General features: G+C 48.3%; 1 protein-coding gene across 6 annotated transcripts in view; it reads right to left on the bottom strand.

Annotated features, from left to right (window-relative positions):
- Positions 1-2,545: 2,545 nt before the first annotated feature.
- The window catches only part of znf609a (zinc finger protein 609a), a 167,618-nt gene continuing 149,231 nt past the window's right edge, over positions 2,546-20,932 (bottom strand). For all 6 annotated transcript variants that reach the window (XM_035790547.2, XM_035790548.2, XM_052465398.1 and 3 more), the window contains 6 exons: positions 14,705-14,792; positions 9,927-12,333; positions 9,252-9,729; positions 8,739-9,071; positions 8,362-8,440; positions 2,546-7,960 (listed from right to left, as the gene is read on the bottom strand). In XM_035790547.2, coding sequence (XP_035646440.2) covers positions 8,367-8,440; positions 8,739-9,071; positions 9,252-9,729; positions 9,927-12,333; positions 14,705-14,792 — 3,380 coding nt within the window. In that variant the 3' untranslated portion in view covers positions 2,546-7,960; positions 8,362-8,366. The remainder of the gene's footprint in view (positions 7,961-8,361; positions 8,441-8,738; positions 9,072-9,251; positions 9,730-9,926; positions 12,334-14,704; positions 14,793-20,932) is intronic.

Here is a 20,932-nt window from a genome sequence, read left to right as displayed (position 1 = left end):
TGCACCTCGATACAAACAATACCCTGAATGTCAGCACTGGACAGTTTTAGTGTCATATCCACACAATGTTCCTACAACCTAAAGATACATTCTGGAAACCTTGAAAGAACAGATGAAATGTGTTATGGGAACATTCTTGTAACATCAGGTGAATGCTTTTAGCACTCTAAAAGAAACATTGTAGAATCATCCCCACAACTGGACCGTTTTTTGTGTTTTGGGAAAACATCTTTTGTGATGTTCCCACAACCTAATGAAACATTCTGGGAACCGTTCAAGAAAGTTCTAGAAACTTTCTTGCAACATGAGGAGAATGTTTTATACAAACATTATATAGTCATCAGCGAGACTGGACAGTTTTCGTGTTATGGGAAAATTTTCCTTGACGTAACAAAACATAGCTAGATGATGCATCTATAGTATCAAATCGGCATGGTAAGCCAACTGTAGGGAGGTAACGATCCACTCTCGTACAGAAAGGTATGGGCAGGCATAAGCTACGGACACAATTGCATTTTATCCATGGCAATTTGAATGCAGAGATACTGTGACGAGATCCTGAGGCCCATTGTCGTGCTATTCATCCATCGCCAACAGCTCATGTTTCAGCATGATAATGCACGGCCCATTTCGGAAGGATCTGTACACAATTCCTGGAAGCTGAAAATGTCCCAGTTCTTCCATGACCTAAATACTCACCAGACATGTCACCCATTGAGCATGTTTGGGATGCTCTGGATTGAGGTGTACAAAAGCGTGTTCCAGTTCCCGCCAATATCCAGCAACTTCACACAGCCATTGAAGAGTGGGACAACATCCCACAGGCCACAATCAACAGCCTGATCACCTCTATGGGAAGGAGATGCCGCGCTGCATGAGGCAAATGGTGGTCACACCAGATACTGACTGGTTTTCTGATCTACGCCCCTACCTTTTTTTTATGCATCTGAACAACAGATGCATATCTGTATTCCCAGTCATGTGAAATGTATAGATTAGGGCCCAATTCAATTATTTCAATTGGCTGATATTGACTGTAACTCAGCAGAATCTTTGAAATTGTTACATGTTGTGTTTATATTTTTGTTCAGTGTAGCTCCTACACACCTTCAGCATGTTTCACTCCCTCAGCTTTAGGACACTTGTGCAAATGGAGAGTCGAGTGCGTGATTTTGGAATTAGCTAGCGACTCTTTGCGGGGAAGAGGTAAGAATGACCAGAGGGCGGGCGAGTGGCTCCTTATGAGGGGTGGGGCTCACATTCGCCACTCGGCCCGTCTGTCTCCGACAGACCTGTGTGATTGGTTCTTCGAGCTTATGAGATTCTGCTGAATCAAAACAAATCCTTTTAAGAACCATGCCTACATTAATGATGCATCTGTGGAAATGCATCTATATACTATAAATATACAAACCAGTAATTCTTATTTTGTTTAAATCACACATTTCCTTCTCAGTTACGCATGAGGGGAAAAAAACGCTAAATATTTATTGGCAAGTAAAACACCACAGCCGGAGGCAAAGACTCCAGTAGCCTACAGTAGGGGTATTCTCTTGAGACTGCGCTCAGGGTAGGTCATTCATTCAGGTACAGGGCTTCCTTCATCCCATCAACTTTCAACAGTGTCTCCATAGCAACCGCTGCGCACCAGGCTGGAGTGTTTGTAAGGCGCTTTTTATCTCGAGCCAGTCAGGCTTGGTCACCTGATTTCTCAAAAAGCTGAGAAGAAGCCTGGTATTGAGCTGACGAATCCCCAACTAGACTAAGAAAACAGTGTGGCCCATATCCTGGATAGCGTTCCTTTCAAAGCAAACCACTACCGTGCAGTTCATCGAATGCCCGAGAAGCAGCTCTTACAACTTGGACGGAGAGGAGAATACTGCCGGTAAGCCAGAGCCCCTCTGTGGTCAATGTGTCCTACTGCATCACAAAATGTAAATCACCAGTTCCCAATTGAATAACAATGAAGTTAAAAATGGATAAACTAGTGGATTTCCGGTAACGCTTTCGATGATGCACACACGCCTTGAAAGCGCATTTACAATGCCCTGTAGTGCATGATAAAAACCTGCTTCATAACAACTCAGAATTAGTAACATCTTGATAATACATCATCCCTATGGTGCATCATAGCCCTACCGGATACATGTATAGGGTAACCAACCCACTGAGTTGGGTAATACAACATTGCAATTGTATGCGTTCACCTATAACTGTATTTTTAAGTTGGATCTATGATGCATTATGCACTTTGGTCCTATAATGCATCATAGTGATGTATTGTAAGGAAGCTAGAACTATTTATGAACTATGACAACTTATAAAAAGCGTTAAAATGCACTATAAGTGTGCCTGTAGTTAGTAAGTGTCAGCGAAATGTTTTGGCATGGTGAAACATTTTTTTAACACAAGCAAGTACCAGAATGTTGAAAAATAACCTTATAATCTGATAGGTTGGTGCACCTGTGTTTCCCAATAGCAATACCTATGGTGATCCATGCCCTTTACTTTCCTGTGGGGGGACACAAGACAGACGGGACAGGAGTGATTGTCTCATAGAAAGGTTTATTTTTTGCCTAAATGTACAAAGGCAAGTTACAGTATTGTATATAAAAAAAAAAGAAATGTGGCAATGTACACTTTACATAAGAGAGAAACCCTTGGGGAAAGGACAGCGGGGGAGGAGAAGAGGTGGGGGATGAACCTAAACAAAACATAGCAATAAAAAAAGAAGAAGCTGTAAACATCTTTCTTTCAAGTACCGATGACTGATACCGAGCCACTGCTCTGGGGGCGGGGCTGAGTGTGATAGAGCAGGGGAGGTTTAGGGGGCAGGGTTATGAATAGAGAACAGGAAGAGGACATCCCACACAAGAACATTCCCTCCTCCCCCGGCGGGAGGAACACAAGGATCGACTACCCAAGCACCATTTGAGACGACGCCTCGACCATGGCTGCCCGTGGGAGTATGATCAACAAGTAATTTCTCTGGCTGGCGGGTGTCAACGTACTTAAAAAAAAAAAAGATCCGCAAAACTAGATTCTCGAAAAATAAAATCAAGTGCTTTTTTCCCCTTCCCCTCATCATTTTTAACAGCCTGCCACCAGCACAGGGTATCTGGTTTAACAATGAGACGTAGAACAGCAGAAAATGACATTATTACTATATGACCTCACCCACCTTCCGTCTCACTCTGTACAGACGGATTAAAACCAAAACACTAACTCCTCCCCCATTGTATTATGGACACATGTCAACAACAGAAAAATCTGTGCCAGTATTAATCTGTGCCAGTATCCAATCATGGCTGAGCATTAACAGTCATGTGGTGAGAGAAAAATGCACCCCCCACAACGTAAAAAAACAACAACTTTTCACGACACTCACCTTGTACTTTAGAAAAAAAAATGCGCACACCCTTGAAATAACACCCCCATTAAAAGATTACAACCACAAATAATAATAACTGTAGCGACCCGTCTTTACGTCACAGTCGATGTCACGCAGGGCTATGGGCCAGAAGGTTCAGGGTTTTCCCGACCACCACGGACGAGATTCTCCCTGCCGGACTCATTACACTACAATCAGAGTCCGGCAGACAATGATCAGCTCGGGGGAAATCAGATTTTCAACATTTTGATGCTTATAGTTATAGAAAATATATGCAACTAATTTTCCAACAACAGGTTTCTGTGCCAATGCAACCAATAAGCAAAGCATAACTGCACACGGATTACAAATTTCGGGCCCTTCAACATCATGTTTCGTGTTTTTCAACACCAAAATGAAATGGATTATGTCAATCTCGACAAATGGAAAACACATCCCTCCCTACGTTGTACCCAGTATCGAAGGCTTGGCTTGACAATCTCCCAATGTTATTAAACATTTGGGTGTTTTGTAAAAGATGGCTCTTTCTAGTCCTCAAATGGGCTCCTGAGTGGCGCAGGGGTCTAAGGCACTGCATCTCAGTGCTAGAGGCGTCACTACAGACACTGGTTCGAGTCCAGGGTGTATCACAACCGGCCGTGATTGAGAGTCCAATGGGGCGGTGCACAATTGGCCAAGCATCGTCCGTTTCGGGGGTAGGCCGTCATTGTAAATAAGAATTTGTTCTTAACTGACTTGCCTAGTTAAAGAAAAGGTTCAATTAAATCAAAAATAGCCAGTGCACAGTTCGGATGCCGGAATTATATCAGAGTGGACCGACGTGCAAAGGCTACCTTTGATGTAGCCTAATCAGATTAAAACGCTGTGACTGGTTGTGTTCATGCCATACATAAAAATGAAATGACAAATATTTAGGCTATATTGAAGAGCTATGGTTCTAGTTGCACGAGAAATAGCCGTTCAGATCAGCGAGGAGGCAGAACGTAGGTTAATCTTTCCGGAATTCACTGGGCCTGCTGGGAGCATAGGTCTATGTGGCTACATTATTATAGGACCACTTGGGAGAATGATGATCCGCAACAGACAGCCCATTCGGTATCAGAAGGAAAGAAATATAGCTAGACTGGCCTGCTACTGTGCTTTCCAGATCCACAACTGATCCAAATGGAATGAAAACATTCATATAAAACAGGGATTTTGCGCTGTTATTGAAATTACATTTCCACTACAGTTTACAGCCTAGAGTAGAATGTTGTAGTCACTTGAAAACATTAATGCAATTATTCAATGCATTGTGGCGTTGTAGGCTAGTCTAGGGTAGAATCATTGTAATGTTCCTAAACAAGATCTATAGGGGAGCTTCATGTGCTCACTGTTCTTTCATGTGCAATGACACACCTGGCCTCTCCGCTGCCTATCAGCTATCCCTTTATGTTCTTGTGGATTGATATAGAAAATTGGTGCAGCTCTGAATGATTTTTTTGGTGTGGTATGATTGCTAGTTAACCTATTGCAGATCTGGACAAACAATCCACCTACCACTATTGTCACTATGAATGGTGAATAGAGGGAAGGATCTACTATTAGACTATACCGACCTGTGGTACAGTAGGAAGTTAGCACATGGAAAAACATAGTGTATAAAGGAAGTACCAAAACACCTTGATATAGGGGAGGAGCATGCAAGCAGATGAGGACAATAGGGGAGGATGGAAGAAATGATATAGTAAAACCTGCTAAATGGTGAATGTAAAATACTGTGCCCAGTAAAAAAAAAAACAATACAAAAACCACTAATCAAATGGATTATTTCAGACTTTCCGTGCTGCGCTCCCGAGCAAGCCGGATCCATGAAGAGTAATAAAAGCATCAGAGCGAATCAGATTGACTGTTTTTAGCGGGCGGGGGGCGGGCGCTGTGCGGCGGTGTTGGGATCGATGGGCACCATTAAACGGGAGAGGGGTGGACCGGGTGGGAGAATCTGCTGTGTTTTTACCTCTCTATCAAACCTTCTGGACAGCAGCTCTGCTCTCAGCCTGTCTCGCTCCCGTCCTCTACTTTGTCTGTCGCGGCAGAAAGTAATCATGTGCCAACTTCCCCAGCTGACAAACTGCATTCGCGATCGGCATCTCGTGGAACCCGAAAAACAACGACAACAAAGGAGTGAAGGTCACAATGACATGTTGACATGTGACATTGTTTTCCTTGAGGCGGCTTGGGAACGTGCGCGAAGAAGGGACTAAAATGGCGTCCTGGGCTTCGAGGGGGGACAACAAGCTTCTGAAGGGGTGAGGTCCAGGGAGGGAGGGAAAAAAATGACCACAACACTTCAATTCTAAAGCTGTTACGTCAGCTACAGTTTGTCATATTATATCAAGAATGTTAGGGAAAAAAAGAGAAGGCTAACAGACCAAAAAAAAGAAAAAAGTAGGAAGGACATTTTTTCAATAGCATCGAACAAACCTTTTTAAAATAATTCCTCTGTACACATATACAGAAAACCACAATAGTGAGTGCGTGTGGGGAAAAAGAGAGAGAGAGAGAGAGAGAGAGAGAGAGAGAGAGAAGGGCGGGAGGGAGCTGAGCAAACGTGCACACGGCTTGCTCCGCTGGGAAGGACTATGTGTTGGGCTAACGCGTTACAGTGCCGTCTTACACCATGCAGGCACACACACACGACAGAGATAGTTGGAAAGGAGAGAGAGATATGATGGGTGGGGATGTGGGCCCGCAGGAGAGATTCCATTTTGCAATTGCTTTCATTCTCCAAATATAGTACAGGGGCATGTGTGCCAACTCCCAGTAACACAGCACTCCGTGACTATGAGTACTCTAATAAATATACAGGAGTAGGCTGCCCGTCTCTCCAGCACTACACAATAGATCAGAGGGAGAGCGAGTGCAGCAGCTGCCATATCCACTGAGCATCCATTGACAGCTCTGGAGAGAGCCTCCCTCTGTGTTATTCGATGTCCACTGATGAGGGAGGACTGCAGCCATCCCATGATGCAGTTTGGTGAGAGACTAGCAGCAGTAGCCAGATTGTGGCTTGCAGACAGTTGCCAACTGTTCACATACAAAGTCCTGTGGGTCCCAGACAGCTTCTATGTCCACAAACTGACACTTGGGGCCCACAACAGCCAAAACAAATGCCATATGTACTGTAAGAGCTGGATGGATGGCTCTATGGACCCTCTCTCCTCTTCCAGCCTCTGCAGTGTCCAGTGAGGATGGATGGCTTGGATAGATGGTTCTATAGAACCAGAGGCCGCATCTGAAGAATCCAGACGGCCTTTCTGATCAGTGCATCTTTCTCCTTCCCTTTCCGGGTCACAGAGCTTGGAGAGCCCCTGAATGGTGCATCTGTACTCCTCTCCTCCCCCTCCGTTCCTCTTCTCTCTCGGAGCCAAAATACCTTCTGGCACAGATATGTCCTCTCCCTCTAAGGCTGGGCCCTCGCTGAGCAGCTGGGAGCTGTAGCCGTAGCGGATGCATTGGTGCTGCTTTGTAAACTGGATGACCCTTTGGAAAAGGAAAACCGCGACACAGCTGCCGCCTCCGACGCCACTGAGAGAGGCCAGTAGTGTTCGAAGCAGTGGCAAACAGCCAAGGGAGTTTCCTTACTGGGTCAGAGTGAGATGGAAACAAGGTAGTCAAGCCAAGACGTGGAACGAACGCCGCACAAAAGCCTCATACAAAAAAAAAAAGCAAAAAAAAAAAAAACGAACACGGATATCGTTTACGCTCTGAACAAACTCAAGTAGGCGGATGATGACTTTTCACAAAAAAACAAAAACATTGTGAACTTGAAAGTTCCTCCCCCTGAAACTGAACAGACAGAGAGGAGGACTGTTTCTGTCAGTGTATGGAGATGAGCAGCTTCGGCTTGCATAGAAAGCCCAGAGTGGTGGAGAGGGATGGGGACACCCCCCCAATAAAAGACACAACCGAAAAAGAAATGGGTCCATTGCAATGAAGGTCTCAAGATGTCCTCAGGGTCAGTGGGTAGGTTGATGGGTGGACGAAACAACCCACTTCCTCAAGTTAAGCTGCAACTCTACTGCGCTTAAGGCCCAGGATCCGTGAACAATCCATTAAGTCCATATTTCCATGTAGTGATTTCAAACTTAATCCTGTTTGTTTCTGATCAACCTCCTCTCCCTTTTGCACTCTCTAGTTCCAAAATGGCCGTCGATGGGCCTCACCCCATCAGAACGTGCCAGTCTCATCAGGCCTTATTCCGGGCCTTTTAGTCCTTCCTGTGAATGTCTCAGCAGTGCAAAGGAGTCAATGGACTGGCTGGCTGGTTGGTTGGTTGGCCGTGCGGTACCAGAGGAGGTGGGCTCGGTGAGCCCTCAACCAAGCCACAGGAAGCCTTGCTGTGGGGGTGGCCTTCAATGAAGCTGAGGGAGGAGGAACCAGATCAGCCGGAACAACCAGGCAAAATCAACTAAAAGTACAACAAACACCATTGAACTGATGTTTAAAAAACGAGCGCCGCAGCACGCTTCCTTATGTGATCCAGTCACATGGCTCCAGGCAAGGTTGAGGTCAGCCAATCAGGTCTCCCTGTGTGGGGAAAAAAAAGACACAGGGAGAGTTATACAAACAGCAACGGCAAGGATTTTAAAATCCACATTCAACAAGATGATTGGCCTGTATTTAGCATTACTTAATCAAGCCTATATTGTAGTGTAACGCCCTACAGAGAATCACACATTCTGTTTTCTCGAATGACGCTTGGAATAAAATGTAGTTGATGTTCGTTCATATTGTGTCCAGCAGAGGGCACCATAGAATGCAATGTATGTTTGTCATCAAACAACTGGAAATCCTTCTAGTAGTCAGTAGCAGCTTTGACTAAGGTACTAGCTTCAGAAAAATGTTTAAACACCAGGAAGAAGTGTGTGTGTGTGTATGCAGCATTTTTTGTCCTCAGGAGCTGTGAAGGGGAACTGGTTCTTGCTTACCATTCTCACCTCCGTGTAGGGGGGTACATGGAGGGGGCGGAGGCTTGCTGACTGGCAACAATGGCTGATGAGGAGAGACCTGTGAAGGAAGAGCCCAACGTTAGATACGCCTCCATATACTAATAATGACTCAAACTTTTGTCAATACACTCCTACACCAAGTTTGGCTACTCATGGATTGCATGTTATTACTGTACCTATTCTATAGTACCTTAGGTGGGAGAAAAGGGCCTTGCAAAGTTATATAATTTAACAGTGATGTGATAACCATAGAAAAGCGCTCCATTTGAGCAGTTAGCTAATTGAACGCCAAAGGCAGAGAGAGAGATGTGTTCCGTGTGCTTGAGCCCGTTTGTGGGCGTCCATCCGTCACTCACCTGTGGCATAGGACAGGTCGTACTGCCCCGAGAGAAGCGGGTAGCCCAGGTGGTGATGGGAAGGCAGGATGCGCTGCGAGGGCGAGGAGCGCGGTCGGTCTATGTCTCGGTCTCGTTCGGAAGCTGCGCGCTCCCGTTCGTGCAAGGGGGTCTTGTCGCTGACTGTCGGCGACTTGCTCTTGTACTGGCTGGCATGTTGGTGAAGGATGTCCAGAGCTTTGGCCTCTGAGGCGGACTTGCCACTGACCGTGGGGCTGGCGCGCGATGCCTTCTCACCGCCCTCTTCGCCTGGCCCCATTTTACTGCCGTAGGGAGAGAAGGAGAAGTAGGAACCTGGGGGTGACAGAGGTGGTTAGACACCATGACATGAGTCGATTCCGCGTTTCCATTTACAATCAAAGCAGGAAATGTCAGGAATTAATACACCAAGTCATTTTTGTACATATCATAGTACAGACTGAAAATACTATTCCATTGGAAGAGGTGTATGTATCCCAAGGCATTAACTCTTACCAGGGTAGTTCTGCATCATGACCGAGGGCATCCCGCGGTAGCCCGGGTGGCTGGGGTCATAGCCCTGGCCGTAGCCGTAGGCTCCGTGCATGTAGGGAATGTAGCCCTGGTGCTGGGCCAGGGGAGAGGAGAACTGCATGTGGGCAGCAGTGGCCCTCGGGTCCTTCACCATCCCCCGGTGCTCCTCAGAGGCCGCCAACGACGACCGGGGCTCAGTCCCCTCTTTGCTCTCCTCCTTGGGGGTGGCGTCTTTGGACCGAGCCCTCTCATCCCTGCCCTCCTTGCCCTTTCGGTCCCTGTCTCGGTCCCGTTCCCTGTCTCGGTTGTCTCGGTCCCTGTCCCTCTCTCGGTCTGCTCGATCTCGGTCTCTTTCCCGTTCCCTGTCGCGTTCCTCTTTCCACCGCTCCTCATCCTGTGGTTTCTGGGCCTCAGGGTACTTGCTGGGGTAAACGTAAGGCCACAGCCTCGAGTCAGGCTCCTGAAATCACCACAACATATATCTCATTACAGACAATATCTCAACAGTTGTCTTACACATTTAAAAAAAATCCACTTTAACATTTCCCAAAATACACAACAACAACAAAATGTATACTGCTAATTTTGAATGGGTGGCTCATTACGTTAAACATCCAATCAAAATCAACAGATTCAAACACAGTTGCGTCATGTTACCTGTCTGTACCACATGCCCTGCTCCATAGCCGAGGGCCTGCCCGACTCCATGCCCGCCTTGAGCTCCTCCCTCTTCCCATGGTGCCCTCCCTCGCTCAGCTTCATCTTCAGCCCCTCGGCCTGCTGGGCCGGCGCCTTGGCATCCTCACCCTTGGGCATGATGACCGATGACTTGGCCTGCTCCAAAGAAGACAAGGGATCTTTGGACAGCTTGCCCTGGGGTGGCCCTCCTTTGCCCAAATCTGTGAGACTGGGGGCCTTGGAGAGGGTGGGGGGCACCGAAGCCTTCTGCTTCCATTCCTCACTCTGATCCTTCCCCGAGGAGCCCTCTCGATCCCTGTCCTTTCCAGCAGCGTCCGATTTCTTCTCGGCGGCGCGGTGCTGCTCGGCTGCTGCCTGCCGCTGCCTCTCGTCGTACTGCTGCCGGTAGGCTGGGTTGGTGTTCATCAGGTGGTTGTGGTAGGCCTGGTCCGGGTGGTAGGCGTACGGGGGAACGTAGGCATACTGGTTGTAGTAGAGAGGCTGCATGTACATGTTGGAGCGCTGCTGGATGACTGAGGCCTGCTGCTGTTGCCCCGGTCCAGAGGCACCCATCTCGGGCTTACGGTCCTCCTGCAGCTCCTGCTTGACCTTACGGTCCTCATCGCCTGGCTCCTCCTGCTCCTCTTTCTTTACCTTGACCTGGGCCCCCTCCTGCATTGTGGCCCCCGTGACAGACACCCCCGGGCTAGGGTTAGGATTGGCGTAGTTCGGGGAGTAGTAGGTCTCGTAGCCGGGGTAGTAGGGGGACTCCTTGCTGGGCGTTTGGGCGGGGAACAGGGCCTTCTTGGCACTCTCTCGGATAGCCTGCTCCTCGGACTTGATGCCTTTGGCGCCCTCCACCCGACCTTCGCCGTCCTCGCCCGCGTCTGAGATGTCCGAGTAGGCCGGGCTATTGGTCTTCACTGAGGAATTGTCGGCTCCGTTCTGCGTGACCACGTGGAGCGGGGTGAGGGGTTGGGCCATGCCTCCAGCCTCTATCCTGCTGGCCACACCGATGGATGGACTGGGGGCGTTGTCAGTGAAGCTGTAGATCTTGTCCGCCTCTGCCTTGATGCTGGCCAGCCGGCTCTGGTGGGGGTCCGATGAGCCATTCAGGAGTCCATCACCTTTGCTCCCCGGGTCCGAGGATTCAGAGTATGGGCTCTTGCCTTCTTCCGGCTTCCCCCCTTTCCCTAGCCCTTTGGGGCTGTCTCCCTCCTTTCCCGCCTCTTTCTTCTTCTTGTCTTTCTTCTTCTTGTCCTTCGAGCCGCTCAGAGCTGGGTTCACAGACGAGGGGTCTCCCGGGGCCGAGGGCTTGGGCTGGATGGCTTTCAGCTGCGGGCTCTTGGGAATGGACTGAACCACTGACCCCAAGGCAGGGGTGGAGCCGGGGCTGGCTGCAGGGAAGCCACCGGCCGTCTGTAGGGAGTACAGCTGCTGGGGCGGTATGGCAGTGGCGATGGGCCGCGCTGACTTCATGCCCTTCTGGGCCAGCTTGTCCACCTTGGAGCCGCTACCCGTCTTCTTGGCCCTGTCTTTCTTGTCGTCCATGCCGTCATTGCTGGCCTCATCTGTTAGGCAGGGCCCGTCTTCGCAGCCGTCTATGGCCATACCAACTGCCTCCGGGTCGGCCTCACAGGGCTTCTTTTTACTCTGCTTGGAGCCAAATTTCCCAGAGGAGGGCGATGGAGTCTGGGCCTCGAAGCCCCTGCCCTTGGGTGTGACTGAGCGGGCCGGGGACAAGCAGCCCTTCTGAGAGATGGAGGCACCGTTGCAGCTGCCCGGATCGGGGTGGAGAGTGGAGTCCTCTCCGTACTCACTGTCCCCATCCATGTCCAACTTCATGTCATCGTCGTTGTGGGCGCGGGCCTGGTGGTACTTGAGGCCGTTAATGTGCTTGTATTTCTTGTTGCAGTTGGGGTGCGGGCAGTCGATGAGCACTGGCGAAGGGCAGTTGCGGTCGAGTTGTGGCGGGGGAAGGGGCTCTGCCTTAATGGTGGGAATGCTGGGGAGGACGGTGTGGGGCACTCCTCTGGGGCCGCTGTTGGAGTTGGTGCGCATGCGCTTGCTGCCCTTGGTGTCCTCAGAGCTGGAGTTTGGCTCCATGTCCGAGGCGGGCTTGTTCTTGCGCTTGTTGGCCGACGACGAGCTGGCCTTGACATCCTCCGTGTTGCTGTTGGGCGGTGTGCGGCGCTCCGACGACGTCTGGCTGCCCCGCCGGCTCTTGCTGCTGTTATTGGCGGCGCGCGTCTTGCTGGTGCCGCTGCCCTTGTTGTCTGAGGAGTTGCTGTTCTCGTTGACAGGTGTGTTGCCGTTAGGCCTCATCCTCTTCCCCCGGCCCCGGCCGTTCCTCATCTCCAAGTCGCTGGTGGGGGACTCACAGAACCTAAGAGAACCGAAACCAGAGAATTAGACCTATTGGCCATTAGCCCGCAGCCGCCCCCCTCCCCCCCTTTCTCCTCCAACCAGAGAACTCACTGCCATCCTGAAATCCCCACCAACAGCCATAAGGAACTGTCACAGTGGATAGTGGATATGAAACAATACAGGCCAAAGGTGTTGAACCAGCGCTCTCAATCCCGTTGCCATTCTCGGTCAGCAGAGAGACACTCAGATGGGAATGCCTCTCTTTCTCTCTCTCGCCCTTTCACTTTTCATGTCCAAACTCAGAATCAACTAGGCTTCCCAAAAATAACATGGTGAATGTTTATTTTGATTGACAATTTTGTGCATTTATCAAAATACCATCAGGTAGCCTGATTTCAGATGTGTCATGTAAACAAGATTATTAGGGAAATCATTCTTCTTGAAAAGCTTGTAAACGTTGTCAAACTATTACATTAATCTGACTATTCACAATAATCATATTAATGTCTGCATACTCAGTACCAGCAGTCTCTATTGGTCAGTCACCCGGGAACGGCTCGTAATACCAGCTACAGTACACGATAAAGGCTCAACATTTCTGATACTGACAGAACTTAATCGTCAGACCTTAGACCCTGTCACAACGAACGAGCCAAGACGTCTCGACAATCGTTTACGACCTAAGCATTTGCCCAAGATGCAGAAATGTTGTCTGGGACCGCAAAATCGTGGCATAAGAAAGTCTCTCTCTCACATAAAAAAAAAACTATACAGTCAAAAGGTGGTGAACCACTCAATCCCGTTGCATCTCTCTCTCCAATATCACCGCACCGATTCCAGAGGGCTCTTTTTTTTGTTGTATTTTTTAAATATATTTTTAAAACAGGCCCCGGACGTGTGCCGGATTCTGATCCTCTCGTTATCCCCCCCCCCAAATCTCGACAGCCCAATGTGCTCTGACAGATGGCCAAGCGCCACGGGGGCACGGACAGATTAGGCCAGGGTGACGTGGCAGCTGATCAGATAGGAAGAGATAACATCCCCCCCTTTACACACCAGCCAACAGGGAACAGAGCGGCAGAGAGGGAGAGAGGGAAGAGTCACAGAGCTCTATCAAAAAGACGCGTTGCACGGCAGGAAAAGTGGCTGCAGTGTAGATCTGATCTGGAACGATGGCACGTGAGGCTGTTTTTTTCACTACATGAACCACTGACAAATCGCAACTTGGATTATGGATGAATACACAGTTAAATGGCACGAGAAGATTACTGCGTGGCACACAGAGCTATGGAGATGAAGGACGATTGCTTACAGCACTATAGCAATTGTTAATCTTACTTAGCAACACATGGTGAAACAATTACCTATCGACTCTTTATATTCCCATATTCACTGTAGGGTTGGGGAATATTATGATAGCATCGTCTATTGACGATGACTGACAGGCATCGTCGATCGTGACAACATCGTGATGCGACAGATGTTGGCTCAGCATTTTGCCCATTCGCTATAGCCTATTTCTTTAAATATGGTATATACAGAACTCAAGAGACGATTGTAGGCCAGACAGAGTGGAGAATTCCACCAAAGCAGCACAAAATGTCCAGTCCATAAAATATTGTTTCGCTCTCTCTCTCTGCCGGAGAGAGAGCATCTTGGGCAAATCCTCAGGTCGTAAACGATTGTCGGACGTCTTGGCTCGTTCATTGTGACAGGGTCTAAGGTCTGACGCTTAAGTTCTGGCAGTGTCAGAAATGCTTTGCAAGAAGAACGATTTCCCTAATAACCTTGTTTTACATGACACGTCTGAAATCAGGCCACCTGACGGAGGATTCTGATGAACGCACAAAAATTGTCAATCAAAATAAACGATCACCGTGTTATTTTTTGGGAAGCTTATTTGATTCGGGGAGATAAAAAGTTGCGCATGGGGAAACTATTTATGAGATGCATATTTGACATTTTCCTCGAACTCACTTCACTCGTGCATAAGCATAGAAGGAGCCTTGCGCTGCTGCTGCTGGCACACAGTCATTGCACATGTTTAGTCGAAGTCTATGAAAGGCTCAGCCAGCAGTATGGTGCCTCTTGACAGGATCGATGGCAGAGGAGAAAAATCTATCCAACCCCTGATGTTGCATTTCAAAACTCCTGTGTCAGCGGGGGGGGGGTTCTGAGACGTTACCCAATGATTCTTCATTCATAACGGCTGACACCCGAGGATAAGAAAAGCTATGGGGGAAAATCTGCCCCCGAGGCCCTTCATACCAATATCTGTCTATTATCAAGTGTCTGACAGACTGCATGTTCTGTTTGAATGTGTGTGTGTGCACGCGTGGGTTCGTACGTTTTGAGTGAGTGTGTGTGTATTTGAGTTACTGTATGCTTACCTTGGCGGGGCCCAGTCGTGCCTTGTGCAGTCCAGGAGGGTTCCCACATAGGTCTTGTTTCTCCAGGTCACGTTTACCACCAGCATACCTAGGAGGAGGAGGAGAGCACGATGAGTAATGACGATTACAGAGGAATTGCCATCTCATGTCCTCCTCCATCAGCCAAGAGTCTAAACCACCACGCAACACACACACAATAAAACAGGTCATACAAATCGAACCGCTAATTATTAGCAAAAATGCGTATATATCGTACCGAGTATAGACTGGTAAACATACAACACCGTACAAAAAATCTGTCATACTAATCATTGGTTTCATATCAATTCCTGAAGCGAAAAATACGGCACTAAGCAACATTCAGGTCAATCTGAAATGAATGGCATCTCAGAGTATTGAATAAAATAGTGGGGACTGTTTAGCATTCAGCATGCTGCATGCTGGTTTCCCTGTCGGAACTGCTAACAAACACACCTCCCCCCTCCATTAGAACAGAGCAGTTCCTGATTACAACCTAAGAGCAGCACAGTACACTGACAGACGGCCATCCATTTGTATGCAGCTGAGCGAGGGACGAATGAGGAGGGGGAAAAAACAGGGGCATGGTGTCCTCCATCTGACATTACTGCCTGCAGACTGCAGAGGCTACACAGGGAAAAAAAACAAAAAAAACAACGTATTTTCGTGCCGGGGAAGGAAACAGCTGAGGCATATAAAAGAGTTCCCTGGTCGTGAGAGCCCAGGTCTGTCGCCTTCAATTTGTCTCTAGAATGGTGTGCGCATTGGATGGCAGACACTTTGATACTAGAAGAGTGAGGGGGAGTGGAGGGTTGAAGCTCGGCTCATCTGTGCGCTTGGCTGCTGAGAGAAACTGCCATGCGCTCTTGGACCACTCGGGGGCAGTTGGTATCACAGGATGAGCTAACATTGAATCACTACCACACACACACACACACGCACACACACATACTCCATTTCATTGAGACATTCCCCCGGGGGCTTGTCTTTCATAATTGACCTGAACTCTGTCAGCCGACCGTTTTGCCTTTGCAGCGTCTCTCATAAATCTCAGTCACAATGATTGTGTTTACACAGGACATTCAAAATAATGTTGCTTAACTCAAGTGTACAATACTGTTTTGGTTTCAAGAAAGGGAATATGCACAATTAACTTGAATGGCTAAACGTTTTACAACCGTTCCGATAGATTTTCACTATTATGCGCCATGCATGGTTTTTGTCAGAGCAGCAAAACGCCAATAGAACAAAAGTTCACTACATTACAATGAGGAAAAACATTGATTTTCAACCAGACAAGCCGTTCAAACAAACAATGATAAATGTGAGCGAGTTTATGTCCAGGCAGACGTTACGCAGAACCGCCTTAGTAGCAATTATCCCATCTGCGATCAGTTAGCATGACATCAGCGCGTTGCTGGAAAGGTAATCATGCAAGACCAACAAAGGCCTCTGTCAATTCCATGTCATTTACTCTGGCGCGCAAATGTTATTTCAAATGGCCTGCAACGCTGATGTGCAACACCGGAGCCTTGTAAAGAAAGTCTGAGCCAAGGAATATTAAAAAAATAGAACATCAGATTCGGTCCATTTCTGAGCTTATTACACACACCATTCATGTAGTCCCTGAAATCACATAAGTGCTTTAAGCAGGTGAGGGAAGTCCCTAAATTCACATACACAATTGTAAAAACACAGGTGTGGATTGAAGTGTGTGAGCTGCGTGTGTGTGTGTGTATATGAATAAGTAGAACCTAGCCTATGTTCTCGTAGCCACAGCGTGAGGGAGAAACCAGTGGTAAAAAAGCCCAGACTGTGCAGCTTTTCAGGCCTGAAAGCCTGCAGCTCACGTTGATCCTCTCCCCTGATAGTGACCTCTGTGTGTGCCAGATTAATCGTCGGTGGTAACCCGAGTCTGCCAGCATTAGAGCTACATGTCTGACAGCGTCTTGAAGACTCATTCCGTTTTTTAAGAAGCTCAGAGAGCTCTCGGCCCCCTGCCTCAGTCTACTTTTTTATTTATTTTTTAGCTTGGAATGCAGTAGTTGTTGCTGGAAATACTGCCGGTTTCTCGACCTGCAAAGCCATTGTTCTTACCCTGGTCTTTCACTTTAGTGAAGATAGAAACTCATTAGTGTGAAACTGATAAAGACACACAAAGCAAAGATGTAAACAAAGTGATCTCCGTACTTCCGCATGTTGAGCTTCGAGGGCTGCTGGGGTTTAGACCGAGAGATAATGAGTTTATTCCTCACTGAAGAGATAAGGGCGGGGTTGTGGTGGGGGGGGGGGAGGGCTGGCTGGCGCACTGGACAATGAGAAAATTCAGAAATGACTCGTCTCCATCTGTTGTAGCGTTAGCCTAGCTTTAGTATAATATAATGCCATTTAGCAAGCGCTTTTACACAAAGCAACATACAGTCATGCGTGCATACATTTTACGTATGGGCGGTCCCAGGGATTGAACCCACTAGCCTGGCGTTATTGGCGCCATGCCCTACCAACTGAGCTACAACGGACCAAGTGACCCACCACACAAGCACTGGGGAGTGTTTCGAATAGAAAACTACAAACAAAAAAACTCACTCACTTCCACACTACACATAACCCCCCCAGGCACTGAACCTTCCCAGAACAGAGTCTGAACATGGAGGGAGACTACGCAACATTAAGTCTTCTCAGGCTAAACAATACAAATGTGTGTAAGTCTCTCTCTTTCTCTCCGTGTGCAGATGTGTGTTCCCCTCCCAGCGAGTCTGCCTGGGGTGTTTAGGGCTTGTATAAGTGAGACAGTCCTGTTGGAGAGTTGCTCATTGTAGAGAGAGAGAGAGAACGCCTGGCTGTTTTTTTTTTTCATGCTTGCGGTGTGGGACTGTCAGTGGCTGTTTTGCATACCTCTCAGCAGACTGCGCCTGCCAAGAGCAGCAAACTGGAGCGGCAGACAAGCCCAAACTCAGACAAAAAGCTCAGCTTGCTGGGGTTTTCACTCATCCAGAGAGCATGAAGAGCAGATCTCTGGATAGGGTTGGAGGATTTGGGGGCAATTCCTTTTCCTTCTTCATGGCTGAGTTGCAAATCTTTCAGGGCTTTATAAGGGTGTGTGCGAGTGGATGTGTGAAGGAGTCAAGTAGTCTCTGTGAACTAGGCAACCAACCCCCCCCCTCTGAAATCTCTAAATCCCCCACCTGCCCCATCTTGGTTTATCCCCTTCTCACTGTTTGCTAAAAACATCTGCGTTAGCCTGGCACATTTGTATCAAACTGAGGAACCAGAAAGGTCCAGAAAGAGTAAGTAGACTAGAGCAAAAGAGAAAGAGACAAGAGAAATGTAGACATAAAAGAGCACAAACAAAGTGAAATGGCGAGATGCACTGATTGAGAAAGAAGCTAGGAGAGACATGAACCGGTTGCCCCCATGTTGATTCTTAAGTGCAGCAGCTAGGAACCTTGTCATTTCACATCCCTTCCCTCCCACTACCCCCGCAGAGCAACAAAGACCACCTCCACCACCACCTCCAGCCCTGCTCCCCTAACCCCTCCCCGCCTCCCCCATCAAAGGCCTCCCTAATGGCAACAAAGAGCTGACAAGCTCCCAGAGGGAGCCTGGGGGTCCGGGGGCCTCTCCTGACTGGGTCACCAGTTTAATAATCTTTACCCCAGTGGAAGCCCTTCCATTAATGGGTGGGCATGGCCCCCGTAGTCCTCCTCCCTTGCACCCTTGAGGCCCCCCGGACCCCACGGTGGGTCGAGTCTACAGGTCCTCGGAGGCCCCGAAAGGCCCTGTGACCCCTGCTACCGGGTGCACTGTTCTCATTTAACTTGTCGTATTATACTTTACCCATTCATCCAACTGCAGGTCAAATAGACTACAGTGGACAAAAGCCATCTATGTAAATGGAGGAAGGGCGAGAAAAGGGCCTGTGTTATTGTCACCCCGCTAGTGCACAGTCCTAGCCAGCCTGAGAGACAATGTTCTCAATGGCTGTCTAAAAGGCATTGTAATGACGGGAGCTGTGTGGGATTATGTAATATCTTTTTGACAGTGCTGACAAGAGTGGGACAGGATTATGAGTGTTTGATAAAAGGCCTTAATCTGTTTGCTCAAGTGAGGAGGGGAGAAGGAACAGTGGCGATCAACTGCAGGGATAAATGAATAAAATCCCTTTCCTGTTAAATGGTAACTGATAAACTCCACCATCGTGACTCAGCCTTTCTGTGGCATTGGATTACACTCTCCCACACACAAAGCTAGCTGGAACATTATAGCTTTGACTTTGGTGCTTAGAGCTGAAATCTGTGGTGGTGCTGGGCTTTCAAAAGTGTTCATGTTCTCATCTTGTTCCAATAAGGACAAAGCCTTCCCTTACGAAAAAAGATTGAAGTCAGAGTGCAGTTGAACTGCAGTACAATGCAGTATAACTGCAGTTATTCCACAATTACTTTGAGCAAAATACCACAGTCGACTGCAGTTACAAAAAAATATAGCAGTTTGGAAAGTGCAGTAAGGTTTAACACAATATGGCACTTCAATTAAACGTGTCTCTGTAAACGTGCCAATATGGATACCTCAGGCCACATAGGTGCTTCTTCTATTTTTGTTCAAATAATTGGACGTAGCCTAACAACTGACATTTGGGTAGTTAGACGACGTAAACTTGTTTACCTCAGGAACAAATTAAAATACATCACCTCAGCAAGCGTCGCCAAATGGACGGGGTGAAGTTGCCATACACAACATATGTGACGTCGATAAGGTCTTGATCCTGTGGCGCGGCGGCTACGGCCACTGCCTCCTCTGACGAGCGGGATCACATGGCCAGGGTGTGGGGGTCTCCCACTGGAGAGAGCTCCTCTTTTGTAATCATCCCACTAGTCATTCAGCACAGCTGAGTGACCCGCTTAATGGGAAGAGGAGAGTGAGAGAATAGACCCTTTTTCCCCCCCAGGTTCCTTTTGAGGGCCTGACCGTCTCCCGCCCGTTCCCCTGTTGTACTAGTCCTTATGAACTGTTCTCATGTGTCTGGCCATTGACCACACACACGCTGTGTACCTTTAATCTCCATCTCAAAATGTCAACATCTAACTAACACATAAGCCACTGTATTTGCAGAGTTGACCTCCCCACCCCAATCTAGCTTTTTTAGTATGCGTATGAAAATCATTTGAGTTGTCAACAATGGAGAGGGGGGAGGGGAAATTGTCATCCGGCCAGTGTCAAGTTTGCTTCAAAAACTGTCTAGTGCAGCGGGGCTGGGTTGGAGCTGTGCTGGACTAGGCTGAATATACACTAGGGCTGGCTAGCTGCCTCGCTGCGGGTTGGTCCGAACCCAAGAACGAGTGAGAAAGACCATGGATGGAATGAAGGGAGGTCTAACTGGACAGATGGGGAAGACTGATTGAAAAGGAAAGAGCGAGCTGAGAACGGAGGCCAAAACCACAGCTCTGGGAGAGGCAGAGTGAAAGACTGAGGGGTGTAGTGGATGAGTAGCGAGCACGCTCCGAGCGGGCTTCACTGACACACGAACCACTGAGTGAATAAATGCCAGGGAAACTGCAGAATCCCCTCAGGGCTCCTAGCAGTGTGTGTGTGTGTGTGTTTGTGTGCATTTGTCTGTTCAGACCGGCTCGCCTACATAGACAAACTAGACATTCCCAGTTTCCATCATCATTACATTCTTAGTGGACAGGGACAATAGCAAGCAGCGGTACCAGCTGTTCTCTCTGCAGTAACATCTCATGGGACTTTCTGACAAGCCAGGTTGGACCGAGTGACAAGGCTGAATTTTGAGCTCTGAGCTAGAAGGGCTTTCTCAGCTGTGAGGCCCAGAGCCGCCTCTTAGCGGGCTTCGCAACCAATTGTTTCAAACAGCGTGGCAGTGCTCCAACCATAAATATTTCACTCCCCACAGCTCTCTCCACTGCTCAACTCTCCGTTCCCTCCTCCTGCACATTTTTTCACAATTCTTTATCCAAACAACACGAAATTCTTCAGCAAAAAAAAAGCTGGCTTGCTTTCAATGTTGACTTAATCCCCAAATCATAACACATTAAATAAAAAATATGGCCGGGTGCAGACGCTCGTAGCCATGGCAATCCCACAGCGGGGGCGTGAGCGTGGGTCTTGGCAGTTTCTCTTAGTTGCTCTCAAACCTCTGACAGAGGTCTGCTGCCGGGTCATTGGTGTGGGCACTGCCTGCACTGTGTTGGCACA

Source organism: Oncorhynchus keta, chromosome 17 (assembly GCF_023373465.1).
Source record: "Oncorhynchus keta strain PuntledgeMale-10-30-2019 chromosome 17, Oket_V2, whole genome shotgun sequence".
In the NCBI taxonomy this organism is placed as follows: Eukaryota; Metazoa; Chordata; class Actinopteri; order Salmoniformes; family Salmonidae; genus Oncorhynchus; species Oncorhynchus keta.
Note: the sequence above shows the minus strand (reverse complement) of the source record. Positions and strands in the feature narration are given on the sequence as shown.